Raw genomic sequence first — 20,565 nt, 5'->3', positions numbered from 1 at the left:
GGGGGGGGGGTAAACTTGACTTGGTCAATATTAAGGGAATATTTGCAATTTTGGTCCCTTGTTTATCGATGAAGTTTGATTTTGGTTTTTGTAATATTTTGCTATGCAGATTTAATCATCAGAAAAGTATGTGTTTTGGATCGTTTTATTAAGGAAATAAGTGATATTAGGCTTATTTTTAGAATTATAATACCTTTAAATATGGAGCGGTGTTGTGAATGGTGAGCGCCTCATCGCCTTTGGCGAGAGGCGAGGCGAGGCGAGGCGAGGCCTCCTCACCATTCCCCACTGAGGCGAGGCGGTATACAAAAGGCGGTCCATGGCGACCCATGGTGACCTAATGGCTCCAGAAAAGGCGGCGCCTTTTTATTTTTTTTAAAAAAAATATTTGATATTAGTCAAAATTAAGGCTTTTTTTTATATTTTCAAAATCTGCTGCTGCGCACTCTTCTCCCTGGCTCTCTTCCCCTCGCGACTCTCTTCCCCTCGCGATCTCTTCTCCTGGTCTCCATCATCTTCGAGCTGCTGCTACTGAAGACCTGAGGTATACCTCTTTTTTTCTGTTCTTCTTCTTCAATTTTCGTTTCAGACTTTCAGTTCTGTTTTCTTCAAGTTTTCTTCACTACTCTTTTTTTCCTCTATTTTCTTCACTCTCTGTTTTGTCCCAGATTACTGTAAAATGCATTCTGTTTTCACTGTGCTGTGAGTCTGTGACTGTTGTCCATTATTTTTTTTTTAAAAAAAAATTCATTCTTTCTATAGTAATTATTTTAGTATTTGTAAGATATGTAATTGCTATTGAAATTTTGAATATTATATGTGCAATTAAATATTTTTAATTTTTGGTATTAATTGGCGCCTCGATTAAAAAAGGCGAGTGCCTCGCCGCTCGCCTCGCCGCGTAGCAAGGCAGGCCCTTGTCGCCTCTCGTCATCCAAAACACTGATATGGAGTAACGACAATATATATTATGATTTAGCATATAATAATTTATCAAGTTTGTAAAGAAAGATTTATTGTTTGAGGAATCAAAATGTTCATACCAAATTGAAGGTAAGATGTACTTAATCAGACAAAAAAAGAGAATTTATCAATATTTGAAGGACTAGAAGTGCTAATTTCCAATTTCTATACTTTAGAAAATTATTTTCATTTTATTAGATAAAAAGAACTTAGTCAATGTGTGTTTTAAGAGACTTGAGGGGGTAATTTGTAATTGTAAAATATAATATATCCTTTTTTTGTTATCAACTATATGTAGAGCCCACAAACATTTACTTGGCTCATGGTTGAAAGTTCAATTTCTTTTACACCTACTAAACTTTACCATTTCTTAGAAATTTACATCTTACAAACATGAAATTTTACTTTATAATATAACCTGCAGGATGGGCTTTGTCTTCTAAACACAATGTGATTCCAAGCCCAAATATTCAACAAGCAGCCCAAAGAGCCCAGTTAAAATTGGGATGATTTCCAAGAGAATGGCCTTATAGCTATAGTTTCGATAATTGCGCTCTATAGTTATAGTTTTGTCTGCTATTGAGGTTACGATTTATGTATCTCTGTCAGTTTGTATATTTCACTTGAGAATGTATAAACAGGGCAACTGTATACAAATTCCGTATTTATATATTTAGGAATTTTTTGGAAACTCTGTTTGTATATTCCAGTTTCCAATATACAAACATGATAATTTATCATGATTTTTTCATAGATCATATACAAATAATTACGGTAAACATATGCAATATTATGGATTTATACAATAAAGAATCGAATTATACATATCTAGATTTATACGAATCAGGCGAATAACAAGATATGGAGACACTATAGTCGCGAATCACAATTTTCTTAAACTATAGCTATAGTACCTAATGCATGCTAAATGTTTGACCTTGACGGGCAAACGACATTTAAAAATTCGAAACCACCCACTTTCAAGGTCATTGAATATAATTTTCTAGTAAAATGACACTCAAATAACTACTTTTAGCAACCCTTATGTAGAATTCATTCATCTCTATCACATTATTTCGTAAAAAAAAAATAATCTTGTATATCACTATATTTTACGAGATACATTTGAATTTCAGACTCGAAATAAGGAGATACGTGTGTTTGGTATAGTTTCTATTAAAAAGTTCGAACTCTCACTATGTATAATAATTTTTTTTAAAGTGTCGATATTTCGAATAAATATGAGCTTTAGAGGCTATGTTTGACAAAATTTCCTTTAAAAATGTTACAATTGGGCTTGATACAATCACTTCTTGCAAGTTTTGGGCCAAATTTTCTTTTAACGTAAAAATCTATTTTGATATTATTATTTAATTTGTAGACACATTTTGAAACTTTTTGGTACATGTATCTATTTTTTTATATGTGGTGTCTGACACATCTATCCCATTCTATTCTATAACTCGTGTTATATTATATTATATCATATTCGATAAATTTATTGAGCGTGAGAAAATATTAATTTAGAGAGTGTAATATTAGAATATCTGGTGAAAGTGTTGTTACTATAGAGATGTTGAATGTTTATTCAATTTTGAATTTTTAAACTAATATGTATTCAAAGACAACAATTATTCATGAAATTTGTATACTTAGTTCACAAATGTGCTATTTAAGACAAATTCAACCATTATCATATCGATTACGATAAAGTCTAATTCACTTTCAAATAGCATCTAAGATTTAAAAGTCTTGACTTTATGTCATAAATACAATTCACCATCTATAGATGAGAAAAGTCAAACTTATTTTATCATTTCAATATCTTATAATTATCGTGATAAAATTAATAATATATCACAAAAATCATAATTATCTCGATCCTTACTGGATATCCTTTATTAGATTGAGATAACTCATTCCTAAGTAGAAATGGATTTTTTAAAGTTAGAATTTTATGAAATAAGTGAAAGACTATGATATAACACAGTTGAAATAATACTTTTAGTTAAACTAAACACAAAAAGCTTAAGACTAACTCACTAGAAAAAAAAAAGTATAGTCCAAGTGGAATTAAGAAATATATTGCTTTTGCATCAATTCTTCAACAACTTAATTAAAGTTTTTTGGCATGTACCTAATCTTAGTGGAGTTGCTAATTATATATATATATATATTATAAAAATATAATGACGGGATCATAACTAGAATCTTCACTAAAAAGATTCAAAAGAATTTAAAAATTAATCATGTAAAAGAAAAAATCAATATCGACTATACACGCATCAAAATAATAATTATATTTTTTTTTTGCTAGAATTGTTTTGTGACATATAGATTTGTAATTAATTTTTGGTAAAAAGGACAAACATATTCACGAACTATTATAAATAGTATGTAAATACCTTTCATCATACTTTTGTGATGTTTGTGCCCCTACCGTCCATAAATTAGAGCATATATGTCCTTCACTCTAACGGAAAACTAAATAGGGACACGTGGCATAATCTTATCCATTGATAAATGTCGGATCGATGTATAAGATTATGACACGTGTATGTTCGTTAGTATAAAGGGTATATGCTCTAGTTATTGGACTGTAAGGACACCAATGTCTTAAAAGTAAAATGGAGGATATTTACATACCATTTACGACAATTTAAAGATATATCTATCATTTTTCCCTTAATTTTCTTAATTCGAATTGTCTTATAAAAATTAAACCTCCAATACGTATCTGTTTAATATATATAAAATATATTTATGTGTATTTATTTCATACAATCTATTTAACCTTCTACCAATATACAATATATTTAGGTGTTAAAAATTATAAATATGTAAATTAAAACTTAATAAGAATTGATCGGTTATGATTATAATTTACTTTTTAGCCCAAATAATTTTGGAAGGGTCAATAATCCGTTCATTTCTTATTTGACCATTTATTTTAGATTGTTATTAAATTTTTGTTATATAATATTTGTTTCCAATCTGTGTTATAAAATCAGAAATTACTGGTTCTAATAAATCATTCAGAAACACGAAGTAACTGAGAATTTTTATAACCAGTAAATAAGATGAACAGAAATAAAATAATTTAATCTGTAAAAACGTACCAGAATCTGGAATACTCTTATTGAAAATTTAGGAAGAAAATCAAGTCCACTGAATTCACAGTGTCCCCTTAAGGAAATTATTCCCCTCTAGTATCCGAGGTTTGATTTGGAATATAACCTCCCAGGGTAAAATGATTTTAATCAGTAGAGTATAGATACCAAAAACTCTACTGTCAGCGAATCAATCCACAGCAGGAAAGTACACGAAGAAAAAATGTGATTTTAAGAAGAAGGAAGATCAGAAAATTCGTTGGTAATATTCTGAAGACTGAATGGTATTTATAGGCAAGAAGAATATATTCTGAAAGGTTGCAACCCTTTCAGAATTAACACGACCATTAATGAAAGGTTGCAAACTTTCAAATGGTATTGACTGTTCCTGAAAGTTGCAACCTTTCAGAACAGTCATGGCGGGAAATTTTGAATATAACGGAATTTAAAACGGGTCACTCGCGCGGATCCGAGTCGGGTCGGGTTTTAACTAAAAAGTTGAAAACATTTCGGTTATCAACTAATTTATTGAAAATAATTTTTGGCCATTTAAAATTAATTAATAAATAATTAAAATAAATTTTGTCCAAAAAATTATCTCTCGATCATTTGCCGAAGCCGAAGCCGAAGCGAGCGACGACGACGACGGCGCGAGGGGGGTCCCTCTTTCCAACCCTTTTAACAATTAATAGGAGCGTTTATTTATTTAAACTCTCCTATTTTCCTTTCCATTACCGATGAGGGACTATTGCCTTTTTTCAATAAAGCATTAGAGGACTTTTCAAGTTCCCAACCTTTCAAGTTCTAAACCTTTCAAATTCCTCTCCTTCCCTTTATTTCCCATCAATTCTTGCTACATACCCAACAATATTATTATTTATAATTGTTTTTTTTTAATATTGAATTTTGGTAATTAAAATGATAGTGAAATATCCATTTACCTTCTTTATTTAAAGTTGAGGTCACTTTAGTTTAATGATTATGATGGTGTTTTATTGATGATCGATGGTGATGATAACAACTAGCAATTGAAAGAAATTTCTTTAGATAATTTGATATTTGTTTCTATTTATTTAATTTTTATATTATAAATTTTTTAAAGCGTGACAAATTTATTCAATCGCGTTATTAATTGTGAATCATAAAATCGTGAACTAATGATATTTTGCAATGTGGCTTAATCATACATTATAGTAATTTTATGATGTTTGTGTCTACTTATACACTTTAATATATGTTTAACTGTTAATTTATACATACTCAAAATTAGTGTATAAAAATATCAACGAAATCTAAATCAAAGAATACATCAATTATAGCCCTTTATTGCTTGTTTCTCTTTGCCTATTTTGTCAAAACATATTTACCAACATACACTTTGTCATTTTACTCTAAGAAAATAGTGCGTGTTGTCAGAGTACGTTTATCATGATTTAATTAATTGAATTATTCTACGTTATATCTTAAAAAGAAAAAGATATTTTAATTAAAATACGAAGTGAAATAACTATATATTCTTCAAGTTAGTTAAAGTGAATGTTTTTTTTTTATCTCGACTTTTCTAATGAAATTATGCAATTGTGATAGTTGAATTTGATCGTTCCTCATTACTAATCTTTAACTGATTATGATAATAAAAGTGATTATTAATTGTTATCGATAATTGATTGTGATAATGAAGATAATTATTTGTTTATACTGATAATTAATTGTGTTAGTAAAGCCTCGATGAAATTGTATTATTGTCATAATCAACGAATATCAACTATATACATAATTAAAAAAAATATATATTGGTCATTAATTTAGAAGATAAATTCCTAAAACACATAATTAAAAAAATATATCTTGGGCAAAGTCATGGTTGTCAACATCATATTGATGAGCTACCAAGTCAAATTACTTATTAGTGAGGTAATCTTTGTAGATTAAAAAAAAGAACTTACTTAATAAATTAAATCAAAGTTAACTATTAATTTTACTACATAATTTTATTCTTATATCGGATTTCAAAAGGATCATTTAATTTAAATAATAATGTAAGTTTTAAGTCCAAAAGGATTAGGATATGATAAAGACTTTATACGCCATCCGTCCACTTTAATTTATCATGTTACGCTTTTGAAATTAATTTAATTAATTTTTAAATTTAAATATTAATTAATTCAATATTTTTTAAATAAAAAATTTTGATACTCATAAACTATACGAAAAATACTATACATTGCAATTTTTTGCATATCAATATGATGAAAAATATATATTATAAAATGTCAGTCAAAGTTATTATAATTTGACTTTAAAAATAAAAAGTATGACAATTAACAATGGCGGAATGAATATTCCTTTCGTCCGATATTATTTATCATGGTTACTATTTTTAGAGTAAAACTATAAAAACTTTAACTAATATTTTAAGATATATCTTTTCATCATATTAATATGCAAGAAATTGCAATTTATAGTAATTTTCATATAGTTTTAAAATATCTAGTTTTTTTGTTTAGAATATTAAATTAATATGATCTAATTTAACTTTGAAAATTAATCAAAACATAACACGAAATAATACCGAACAAAAGAAATATCTATTTAATAATGTGTTCGAACATCACACAACAGAAATACCTTATCTATTGGATTGTGTTGGGTCCACAAGTTGACATTTTTTTACAATATCTTTATATTCAAATGAATATTTAAATTTTAATGCACAACTTAATTCAAAATATAAAATTATGAGGAATAATATAATAAGTAATGGTGAAAAATAGTGATAGCTAGGTATAGTAAATAGTAAATTGTAATGATATTGATAGTGATTATGGGTATTAGCTCTTTATGACGGCGATCGATAATAATCACATAATGGTAATTTTTTATGATAGTGAATGGTAATATTTTAATGATAATTAATGATAATGGAGATTCTTAAGAATAGTTAAATCAAAGTAAACTAGAACAAAAATTAAATAAAAATAGATCAGATTACCATCATCTTTGTATCTACATTTAAGATTATGAGGTATTATGATGATCGATAAATTAGGTAAAAGAAAAATCCATATCACTCATAGTTTTTCCTTCCCTTATAGAAAGAATGTATCGTGTATTTATTTGACTTTATATAAGTTTGATTGTCAATTAGATACGCTTAAAATTGGATGAAATAAATATCTGTTATACACGTTAATTTGATTTCAGCTGACTTTCAAGCTCTCCCACTTTGGATCCGTATAAGTAAACACGTCATTTGACGTGAGGAATAAACAGTAGTCATAAGATAAAATTTTACTATCTTGTTTGATTTTCGTATTAAGATAATTTATCTCATCATTTATACCATAGTAACGAGAATAGTTATCTCATATACATGATAGGATAACTAATCTTAAAATAATTTATACCTAACCAAATAACCTCTATTTTTTTTAAAATGAATAAATAAATACACGTATGCGGAACGAAGGCGCTTTCCGGGGAGGTGAGGGTCGTAGACATGATATTTAGATCACCTTGAGTTGAGAAGGAAAATAAGCTTTTAAGCTGGTGAGAGAACGGGACGGGATTGTGAATGAATCGATGGACTCCGGGAAGCTTCGTTCCTACATTCTGCTCTCACTCAAAGCCGTTCCTTTTTTTGTTCATTTTACGGGAAAACAACAAGAAAAGGGGCTAAGATCCTCGTTGACAACATGAATTCGTACGTAAGATACCGAATTGGATCCCTTTCATAGATGGAAATTAATGAATTAAGAAAGCAGTAGCACTTCCTCCCGATGTTTTGTCAGAAGCGAAGCTCGTTTTCTGACAGAAAGAGAAAAGTGCAGCTCCGGACCGAAAGGTGGGCGTCTCAATCTAAACCAGCCTTGTCTACCAAGAATCGATAATCGAGAAGGTAACGTAATTACATAAGCTATCAAGGACCATGTGAGACCATATTAGCTCTGACACCAATTTTAGCCTTTGTTGCTTTTATCTCTTTGCATATTATGACAAAACATACTTAGCAAAACATCATCAGAAGAAAATCCCCAAAATATGGCAAATGTCATTGTGTCCCAAAAATTTATTTGTCCTATCATCTCACTTATTAGAGTAAAATGTACACTTGTCATCACACATCTAAAAAATAGTACAATTATTGGTCATATAATATGGTACTAGAGTATGATTATAATGTTTAATAGATCGAATTTATTCTATTTTACCTCTTAAAAAGAAATTTATATCAAAACATATTTCTAAATTCAATTGTCGACTTTAATAGATCTCGTACGATTCGTCATTGTTGAAAATGATTTATTGCTTTTTATCAATAATTAATCGCGGTAATAAAGATGATTGTTGGTTGTTATTAATAGTTGATTATCACAATGAAGGTGATTGTTGATAGTTGTCGACAGTTGATTGTGATAATGAAGCTTCAAATTAAAGCGTACTAGTGTGATCATTATTGATGATTAACAGTGATAATGATGATAAAGGTCATAAATTAAAACAAAGAAAGTAACAAAAACATATGGTGGCATGATAAGAGACGTAAGCTAATCAAGGACCGTTGAAATTTCCAATCACAAATTTCACACAATTGATATTTATTATGCGATATTTCAATTTATTGCTATCTCGTAAAAATTAAACACGAATTTTCTATTTTTGAATGACAATTCAAAGACTGGCGCCACATGCCAGATCTTTCATCGTTTATCTATCTCTTATCAAGAAAATTACATTTTAGCCCGTTACATTACCCCCTACACTTATCTATTTCGATTTATTTTTATAAAATAAAAAAAAATCTCAAACAATTAAATATCGAATACATAAAGACATTATAAAATTTTCTTTAGATTATATCAAACTACAATATTTATGACACTAATAATGGCCTATAGTTGCTTCTTCTACTTTTTTTTTTTGCCTTTTCTGTCGAAACACCATTAGCAAACTAAACAAAAATGTACCAGAAGAAAATTCCACACATTTTGGCAACTCCATTATGTCCCCACAATTGAGACGGATCGTTTGATCGGTGAGATAAAAGATAGATAAAAATAATTTTATCAAACGAAATATTTTATAGAATTACCCAATCTATTTTTAATATGAAATTTGATAAATCTATCATTTTATTTTAATGTAAATTAACATTATATTTCAAAATTATTATTTTTATCTCACCCACCAAACGATCGATTTGATAGTCTTTATATTTAGGGCATGACTTACACTTGGCATCATACTTGTGAATACGTACAACATTTGCAGCCTCTAAAAAATCAAATATGACAAAAGAGTACGTACTACATTGTCTTTTCCTAAATATTCATTTAATTTAATTAACTAAATGTTTAAATACATACCAAAATTAATCATAATTAAAATATATACTAATGGAAAAAGTATGCTCTTAACTATGATTCAATTATGCAAATGTATACCAAAAACATGTCACGCTTGACTAATACAACTCAAAAACCTTGTTGTAGTTCTACAAAATATAATCTAGAAAATGTATAAACACATTCAAACCTAATTATATTAAAGATCAAGCGATAAATTTCGATAAATCCTTTAGATGGAACACACAAATCAACATTTGCGACCACAACAATAACAATAACGTATCCATTATCGTTCCATAAAATAAATATCATAGCGACTAGAGAGTCCACAGACCTGACCACTAGCTCAAAAGTAGAACAGTTATTTTTCTGATAGACCCGCAACTCACAACACTTGTATTACTCTAAGCTTAACAAACATGAAACTTTAAAACATTCAACAATAACAATAATAAAAATAACATTACAAAATTACAAATATATATATATATAAAAAGGATTACAATTTGTCATTCTTCAAATATCAAAAACAAAATACTACACCCCATCTTTACTTTTGCCATTTTTGGCTAAACATTTATAAATTAAAAAAAAATCCTTCTAAAGATTGGGGTATTTTTTTTTTTAATAATAATAATAGTTACCTAAAATTCCTTAAAAAAAAGGAAAAAAAAAACTTCCTAAATTTTCACTTTCCCATTTACAACCAAACATAATTCCCCATATATAATAATATACATAATAATATCCTTCAATTTTAGCTTCCAAAATGAGTAAAACCACAAAAAAAGACCCACCATTTACTGGATCAGATCCGAAACCCACCCGACATCCGGATTAGTACCCGAACCCGAATTGATATTCGGGTTCGGGTTTTCCGGATCATCGAGTGGGTTCTCTTTGCTTAGCCTCTCAAACATCTTAACCCTTAAGTCCCTTCCTGATTCAACTCTCTCCATAACAGGTTCTTCTTCATTTTCCCATAAATCGAAACATCGGTTTCCGGGTCGGGTCGGATCTCCAGATGGAGTTGCGGGTAAGCTACAAAATCCGGGTCGTATAACGGGTCGTCTAGGTGACCCGAATACAGGTGAACCCATTTGTACATTCCATGATGATGAAGGCATGGAATTCAACCTGTTTAACTGTAGCTGACGCAGTGAAGCCATTACTTCACTCACCGAGTTCGATCCGACGGATCGACTCAGTGAGGTAAACGAGTTCGCCGTCATCGGAGACATCGGTGGTGACTCCGACGGCGGCGAACTCGATTCAGGCGATGAAACAAAATGCAAACCTTTAACATACCGTCGAGGCGAATCTGAACCCGTACCCTGACCCGAACCCGAACCCGGTCCCAGTACTCTGAGTTGCTCAGGCGAGTGAGCGAAGAAACAAACTCTTCGTTTACAGTTACCACCATCTTTACAAGGCTGCGTACGATAGCGACCTGGGTGTAACCAACACTCAAATACGCCGTGTGCGTATTCACAACTATCACCTCTGTTACAATTTCCTTTACGAAATTCCGGGCATGCAGTACCGGAGTAATGAAACTTCCGTGGATCTCTCCGGCGAGCTTTCTCACCGGGATGAACGTACGGACATTCCGTCCAATCGTGTGACCTACCACGTCCACATCTCCTCACTTTAAATTCATACATCCTAAAATTATCGCAAGCGTAAACATCAACCGGAAGTTCAATTTCACGATTTTCCAACTCAAATTCATCGATATCTTCAGCATCGTTACAAAACAGAGGATAATCATCTTCAACAATAAAGTTACTGAAATTGAAATTATTAGGGGTAGAAATGGAATTTGAACTAGGGCTTAACATGAACTGCATGTTCGCCGTTTGATCATCGGAATATGACCACGGCGGAACATCAACCGTCGGAATCCGGCGACTTCTTTCTCCGATCATTGCTAGTTGAATAAGTGGTGGCGATTTGAAGTTCAGGCGGTGATGATCGGTTTGTATATAAAGGGGTGATAAAAAGTGGAGCTTAACCATGGTTAAAAAAATATTAACCATGGTTAAGTTATGTAAACTGTGAGCTAGACAATTCGACGTTCCACTGCGGTTAAAATAATGAGAGTTGCTAAAATTACACGCCAAGTAAAATATGGAAATAAAAAGGGGCGGAGCTAGAAGATTATCGTTACGATATTAAAATTTATGGAGACTCTTTTATATTAAATTATTTAATAATATATTTTATAGGTATATATGTATTCACGTCACTACAACAAAAACGATCATTGGTGACAATTAATTATGTATTTTTAGCAGCAATCGACAATCTTTGTATATATTTCTAAAATCTTTAGCGACATTGATTCTAATGACACTTAACTAATATCTTTAAGGACTTTACCACTCTTATTCATATCAATATTTAATGTCGTCAAACATTGTTTTTTGTTACAATGCGTGGACACATTATTATTTATAATTATGCAATATTTTTTATATTCACGTAGACACATATATAACTTTGAAATACAATTTCAAATAGTGTAAAGGGTAAAAAGTCTTTTTAAAAAATTGGAATCGTAATGATAACTTTGATCAAAATTAAAATATATTTCAGATCTTTTTTTCAATAAAATACGATTATTTTGTTTAAATTTTAAGAAAAAAGTTCTTATATTCTATAAATCTTAAATTTACTATATATGATGTTATAAATTATAAACATTTACGTTATTAAAAATAGTAAGACATTTAAATCGAGACAGAGCGATACTAAATAGAGGTGGGGGGCAAAAAGGATGAAATTTGCTTTATATGAAAAAGGACACGTGTTATAGATAAGATTATTTGTTTACTTATGTGGATTGATGTGATTGGTTGGTGACGGAATTAAAATGACCATATAGTGACTTTAGAAAATAAGAATTTACATTTGACGACTTTAGAGTTCCCAAGGCGGCGGAAAGGGGTTTAAATGGAAAATAATAATAATAATAACGTAACTAGTGAAATTTAATTAGGTAATATTTGAGGATGATAAATTATACGTATAAAAGATAAAGAGATTGTTTCGGAATAACATATGGAATAAAATCTTATTAGATATGATTTTGAGAGGATAATTATAGGTATATTTTATCATTATTTCATAAAGATAAGGAGACTGTTTTCGAAAATGAAAAAAGATTAATTAATGAGTGAGGAATTGTGTGACAAAATTTGACATTTTAAGTAGAAAATAGTGGACATTTTTGGCTCTTTCAAGTAAATTTTTGAGGGGTTTATTGACAAATTCTAGTCTATGGTAAAATAGTTGGGGGAAATAGATTGTACATAGATTTTGTTACTATTTTATGAAGGGAGAAATATTATTTTTGAACAATATAAGTGTTAAAATCTCATTAAATAAAATTTAAAAAATTTATTATACGTAAATTTTATCGTAATTTTATGGAGATAGAAAAATTATTTCGAGAGATTTAAAAGAAGAGATGGGAGTAATTAATGGGCCGGAAATTGTGTGACCAAGTTTGACATTTTGTGTTGAAAATATTGGACATTTTTGGCTCTTTCAAGTGAATTTTGAGGGTTTTATTGATATATTTTTGTCTACTATTTCACTTTGACAATGGTAAATTTTTAAAATAAAAATAATAATATACTCAATATAAGTTTATAAATGGACTCTGCATAAAAAGTATCTAAATTTTATCTATATATTATATAAGTAAATTAATTATTTTTGATAGCCTCTCGTCTAAAAAAAAACTTATAAATTTAAAATAAAAAATAAAAAATAACTTGCATATAAACAAAAATCAATGAAGTGAAGTCGACGATTATAGGCTATAGTCCTTTTTAGTATTTTTTTCTTTATTGTAGTGTCATGATCAGTCATTTTGTAATTTAAATTTGACATAAAAAGTGAGAAAGATCTACAATTAGGAAGAAATTAATGGAAGACTTTAAAAAAAATTTAGATCATTCATGAGTAAGTTGTGAAGTATCACACAGAGCTTTAGTAAAACGCGACAATAAGCTATAGTCATGTAGGCATTTGGAAGGTAATAAAAAGTTATTTTCGAATATATCCTCTAATTTTATAAATTATATCTACCTTAACAAATGGAACCTAAGTGGTATACTTAATAAACAAAGCACTTAGATTAAACCTTTTGTCTACATTTTTGCCAACCTAGAGCCATATATTATTGAGCTAGAATATAAAAACACCTCCCTAAAACCTCAATTATTTGTCTATACTTTATTAAATAAAATAATATTTTAATTTTATTTTACGTATTATGTTCGATCATAACTTCGATTTAAATCACCTGAGCGTTATCATGGATAGAATATTGGCATTATCTAATACCAATAAGCAAAGTAGTTCAATTCAATGAAACCATTTGTCTACATTTTTACACAAGAGCCATATATTATTAATATAAGTAAGTATTAAGCTATAATAAGATATAAATACATCCCCTAAAGTTTTAAATTATTTGTCTATGCTAATAAATAATAATAAAAAAAAAACAAGATATTTGATATTGAAGTAAAGGAGAATAAATTGGATAGATAAGGTTAGACACGTATAGATGAATTTATTTGTTGGCATTCAAGAACCACATGACTTCTCATATACTAAATCTTCATTCACTTTTTAACTTTTTCATTTATAATGATGGTGTTCAAAATTAATTTAATGTTTATTTTAATTATTATATTATAAATAAAAAAAAGTGATAAAATTAGCCAAATGTATGAGTAATCCAATGAGCAAATTAATAAATTATCCATTTATTGATTAGTTTGTCTTTAATTTGTCAATCTAGTTCATGTAAAATTAAGTTGACTTAGACTAAATATATAATTAGAAATTAGACTATAAATTTTGAATCAAAACGTTTTTTATTCTTATTTTACGTGTTATTAGAATTGATATTATGGAGCGGATTGAAAATAACTCAATATTTAATTTTGCTTGATCGAGTTCACCTTAGTTTAAGTAATTTTTAGATTGATTAAATATTCTATTTAATAAGATAATTTGTTCTATTCATTTAAGTCAAACTAACTTGTTCATTTAACACTCTTAATTACAAATTTCATATTACTATTCTTATTAAGATTTAGATATAGATAAATCAAATATTCTTATTTTAAACTTCTCTAAACCTTACACTTGCTTCACCCTTCATATGCTGGATTCCTATATATCCACTTTTTTAGGTTGTTAATTGTTTTAAATTATACTATTAGCTTACTTAGTTAATAGTTTTAGTAAATTTAAAGTAGGTTTATGTTCAACAACAGAATAATTATATCGATGTCAAATTTTCATATATATATATATATATATATATATATATATATACGTATTAACACCTCTTAATAGAAGTAAAAGATTGTAAATATTTCTCAAGATTGTGTATTAAATCCAGTTGGCTAACCATTGACACTCTTTCATATAAATTCTGAATCTGTCTATAAATAAGTTGATAGACTGACGTATTTAAATTCACGTCGCATAGAACTATTTAAGAATAATTTTTTCAGGAGAAATTTATTTTCAAGACAATTCTCAAATTCAAGTCTCTCATTAAAAATTGATATTTATTTTTGACCAAAATACATCCCCTTTGAGAGAGATGTTTGTTATTATAATAACTATTCATTGTTTTTTTAACACTTGGCACAAGGTTTTAAAAGTTTACAAATCCTGTTGGAAAGAATTTCTAGCCCACACTATTAAAGTGAACAATAAATTCTCCATACATAAAATTAAATAACTTGCCAAAAAATCTATAAGTAGGTCAAAATTTAATAAATTATCTATCCATATTAATATTGACACCTCTTGACACAAGATAAAGTATTATCACAACAGTTAAAGAGATATAAAATCTCTTAATGATCGAATATTCAATTTCGGCTCGAATTTCTTACTTTAGCATAAGATTTCAATTCTAACCCTGTCACTGCTTTCGTCGCCTATCCCATAACCAGGGACGGAGCTACCTTGTATGAACGGAATTCATTTAAATTTTCTTCAGTGGAAAATTATATTATTTATTCATAATTATAATAAATTTTTATATATATATAGTAGATGTCGAACACTGAACACTCTTCGACTATCTATTTTTACACATTTCGAACCCCCTTATTGAAAAATCTAAATCCGCCTCTGCCCACAACCCTCTAAAAAACAAGTAGTTTCGACATTGTCAAAATCGAAAAAGTAAAAACTTTGATTCACCACTACTCTCGCCTCCACCGCATCATCTTCGCAATTAAAAAAAAATTTTAATTCCGTCACTGTCCTCGCTCGATATTCAACAAAAAGGTGGTTAGGAAATAGTCAAGGTCAAAAAAAAAAAATAGGTGGGGAGATAAATCACGTGATACCCCGCCACGAGTTATGTTTAAGGCAATGCCACTATAGTAGGGGACAATAATAAAATCTAATTTTGTACCATTTTTTTTTTAATTTGTACTATATGCTTACACGTGTATATTCTCACACAACTTTATATTGACAATAATTTTATAAATACCTAACTTCGATCAATAAAATTAAATCATAAAATATAATTTATTTAAGTTTTGATTAATTATTAACTCGTCATTTATTAGTTTTTTTTCCTTATAAAAAATAAATAGATTTAAATTGAATCTTTAAATTGAATCATAAAAAATTTTGTTAAAATATTTTTGAAATAACACATTTTTTTTTTAATATTATAGTCGTAATAAATGAAAAGGAGATTTTTGTTTGGTGTTAAAAATTATAAAATTAATTATTAAATTGGTCGGATTATAATCTATTTATTAACTAGATAACTTTTGAACGAGTCAATAATTTGTTTGTTTCGGATTGATCATTTATCGTAGATTTTTGTTAATTTTTTTTGTTAATTATAGTCATTTATTATTATTATTATTATTATTATTATTATTATTATTATTATTATTATTTGTTCAATTCTTTATGATCCTCTTATATTTGATAAAAGATAAGATGGAATTTTGGTAAAATGAAAATGAAATTTCCATTACCTTCTTTGGTAAAAGTTGAGGTCTCTTTATTTGAATGATTATGATGGTGTTTCATTGATGATGATGGTGGTGATAGTAACAAGTAATTGGAGAAAAATTTCAATAAAAATTTGGTATCTGGATGTGTCAAATAATTGGATTTAATTAATTTTAAATGAATTAAAATAAGTTTAATCGAAAAAAATGAATCAGTAATTATATTTAAGAATTACATAAAGAATTATTCGCGCACGAGGAAAACTTTTGGAGTTTCAATAGTTTAAAATTTCATTCTGTTTGTTAAAAATACTTCAATAAAGTGATTAGATAAAATTGTTTATACAGTTTGTTATGAATAATTTGAATGACACATTTAATTTGAATCAATTTAATTTTAATAAAATGTATTCAAAATCGAGTTAGTAAATGAACGGACTTAGTACTCGCACTTATATAAATTAATTTTTTTCCTCAATTTTTTTGTATCGTTTCAATTTTATTATATGTTCTTGAAGGAACTTGTGGGTTATTTTATCATGTCCATAAATACTTAAAGGTGTATTTGATAAATAACAATTTTGTAACACAACCACTATGTCATTTAGCTTTTGTGATGTCTTATTTTGGTTTGATAAATTGAACCTAAAATTCAATGATAAGATGTGACATAATTAAAGCAAGCAAAAAATCCACTAAAGATAATATTGCATGAAATATCAACCGTTGAATTAATGTTAATATAATATAAAAATATAAATATTCAAACAAACATATCATTACTTTTGTCTAAAGAGTAAAATAGCTACCTTTTAATGTCATATTCAATAACTCAAATAATCACAATCAACTATCACATCAAACATTGGCTAATTTGCACAAATATTTATTTTTATGTGATTATTTAAATTTTATTCTAAACAACAATATATCTAGTGTAATCGCTTAAAATGACAAAAGGATTAAGTGTAAGTAGTTTTGCTCCTGTGAGACTATTTTCGATAAAAATTTTAATTCAAACATGTAGATAAAACATATTTAGTAAAGAATTCAGGCTAAAATAAAGGAGAATATGACAATAGCAACAACAGATAATACGACATGCGAATAAGAAAAAATTACCTTTTTCAAGTAACATTAAATGTAGAGTTAATATTTATTTCATATATTATCCAACCTTATAGATGAAAAAAATTATTATAACATGTAATTTAACATTTAGCACTTGCAAATTATGACATTTCCACAAAATGGCTATTTTCTATTGAGTGGGCCCAACCAGCCCATTTTAGTGGGCTAAAGCTTTCTCATTGTTATCTTAAGAAGACATGTATTTATAGATTACGAATTTGAGGAGCAAAAATTAAAGATCAATTCGAAATAAGAGAAATTTATGCAAAATCTATACCTTAGAGAAGTCGTGAAATTATAAATTTTGAGTTCGATATTTTATCATACTCATTTCATTTATTCTGTTTAGAATTTATCATGCGATGATTACTTATTGGTGTCTAAGTTCGATCAATGCAATTAGACTAATAGAGATCGTCGAGTGAGTAATGATCCAGCCCAATCAACGTCTGTAAACCTAACCGAATTCATTGGTGAGTTTCTAATGATTCAAAGGCCCAAAATCATCTTGGGCCAATGTGTGATAGTTTGAGTATTGCAATTAGGGTCCAAATTTTAGTACTCTTTGAGGCCCAGATTTTTGTTATGGATATGAGGCCCAGATTTTAGTACCCTTGATTATCTTTGTTATTTTCATTTGAACGTAATATTTGTTATACGAAAGTTTCTTAAATTTGTTAGTAAATTTTACTCATGCGCTTAAATTATGACATGTGACCATTGAGCATTAGGACATGTGATAAATTGTTGATATTATACATATTTGATTCAATTTTTGGAGGGAAAAAACTGAATGTTTTCTCGGTAGTTATAATTTCGGTATTTGCACTCTATATTTATAGTTTTGTTTGCTAAGGAGGTTGTTGTTTGTATCTTTCGTTTTTCGAATATACAAATAGAGTAAATATATGCAAATTTTGAATTTGTACATTTAGGAACTTTTCAAAACTTCTACATATTATAAATCGTATATAAATAGCCAGGTAAACATATACAAATTTTGAATTTGTACATTTAGGAACTTTTCAAAACTTCTACATATTATAAATCGTATATAAATAGCCAGGTAAACCATATACAAATTTTGAATTTGTACATTTAGGAACTTTTCAAAACTTCTACATATTATAAATCGTATATAAATAGCCAGGGTAAACATACACAAATTTTTAAATTATGCAATCAAGAACCATATCATACAAATTCTAGATTTATAGAAGAAACCGAATTAATTAGGAAACTGAATATCAAGATTTCGTAAAACTATAGTTACAAATTAAAAATAATTGAAACTATAACTATATTACATAATATACTCTAAAATTCGTTATTTCACATAAGTTTCTTTAAATGCATAAAACATTGCAGCATGACATTAATCACTTTCACCAATATACTCTAAATATTCGCTATTTCATGTTTATTGTTTTCGTGTTATCTTTAAATCACGAGTTCGCTTCTTTTTGCTCCTTCTTATGCTTACTAACTCAACCAACGTTCAACATGCAAGCTTAAAATGTTTTTTACAATACCAAGTTGCATGATATATATATATATATATATATATATATATATAATTTAAAATTTTGATAAAAATATGAATACTACAAGAGATGTCTACCATCTTTTGCATAAAAAAAATATGCTTAATTTGTGGACTTTGCAACTAGGTGATTTTACAACTTGGATTCGATCAATCACTATCTTTGTATTATTTAATATGATTTATATAACTAGTGGAGCATTTATTTTGATGTCGTTATTTAATTTGTATTTTTAAAATTATTTATACGCATATTTACTTCGGGATAACTTCATAATATATGACATTTGAAGTTATTTTTGATAAAATTTAACTTCTAATACTTTATATGAGTACCCCTAATCAATGTAGTAACAAGTGGTCAGTCGAAAAATTATACTCTTTTTGTGATATTATTTTGTTTTGACACGATATTTAAGAAAAAAAATTGAAAATTATGATCTAAGATAATTTATTGATGTTTCTGTGGCACATTTTTATTAATAGTAAAATAAGCATTTTAAAATTAAACTGTTTATAATTATAATAAGACATTACTCATTTTGAAACGGACTAAAAAAGAAAGGATTAAAAATTATTACATAAAATAAGATAAAATAAAGTAATATATATTTCTCATACATATACATATATAATCTTAAATATCCTCGCTAAATTTTTGACTTCACCACTATTTTTTATAAGTATATTTCAATAACAAACACAATATAAACAAAAAAAATATTTAAATTCGACAAGATTCATATTCGAACTATTAGCTCCGCCCCTAATCACACAAATTCCTTTTTTGTCTAATGTGTGATGACGTGGCTACAGCCTGGATGATTTTGTTTTTAATCTTTGATAAAATATAATATAATAAAATAAAATAAAATAAAAAAAATTAAAATTCACAGCTCAGACTTAGAATTTAATTCAAAAAATTTGTAGGAAATGACTTGGTTCCTAGTCATTTATCTTAATATTTTCAATAAAATAAAGATTAGCTATACACGTAATGTTGACTCATACTCAATCTTCCCTACTCTCATACCAACTCGCGTGTCACAACAACAAGTGAAAAGACGGGGGCGTTTGACCTGTTCATATTTTTATCGTTAGTAAATCACCTCATATTTCTTCGTATAACGAAGCTTTAACATGAAATTAACGAAATTCACATATTCAAATTTGCTCGACTTTAAAATAGTACATGTGTTAAGATAATACTATTATTTCAGTTCGAGCGAAAACCAAACGACTTTCGAGTCTGATAATCTACAAGTAAAGTAAAGTAATGTTTTAGTTCAACTAAGTTCATCATTTCAAAATTTATACGTGAATACTAATCAATAACAACAAAATGTCAATAAGATATTTTCTTTTTCCACCGATGTCCGTTAAATCTAACATTGGAAGGTTATTATTTAGCAGTGGCGGAGGCAGAGGCAAAATTTTCATTAAGGGGG

General features: G+C 28.1%; 1 protein-coding gene across 1 annotated transcript; it reads right to left on the bottom strand.

The window, feature by feature from the left end:
* Positions 1-9,879: 9,879 nt before the first annotated feature.
* LOC107005523 (zinc finger CCCH domain-containing protein 20) lies at positions 9,880-11,454 on the bottom strand. Its single transcript, XM_015204136.2, has one exon. It carries the CDS (start codon positions 11,437-11,439, stop codon positions 10,222-10,224), a length of 1,218 nt encoding a protein of 405 aa, XP_015059622.1. The 5' UTR covers positions 11,440-11,454; the 3' UTR covers positions 9,880-10,221.
* Between the last annotated feature and the right edge of the window lie 9,111 nt (positions 11,455-20,565).

The sequence above is a fragment of the Solanum pennellii genome, chromosome 12 (genome assembly GCF_001406875.1).
Source record: "Solanum pennellii chromosome 12, SPENNV200".
In the NCBI taxonomy this organism is placed as follows: domain Eukaryota; kingdom Viridiplantae; phylum Streptophyta; class Magnoliopsida; order Solanales; family Solanaceae; genus Solanum; species Solanum pennellii.
This window is presented reverse-complemented; position numbering and strand designations above follow the sequence as displayed.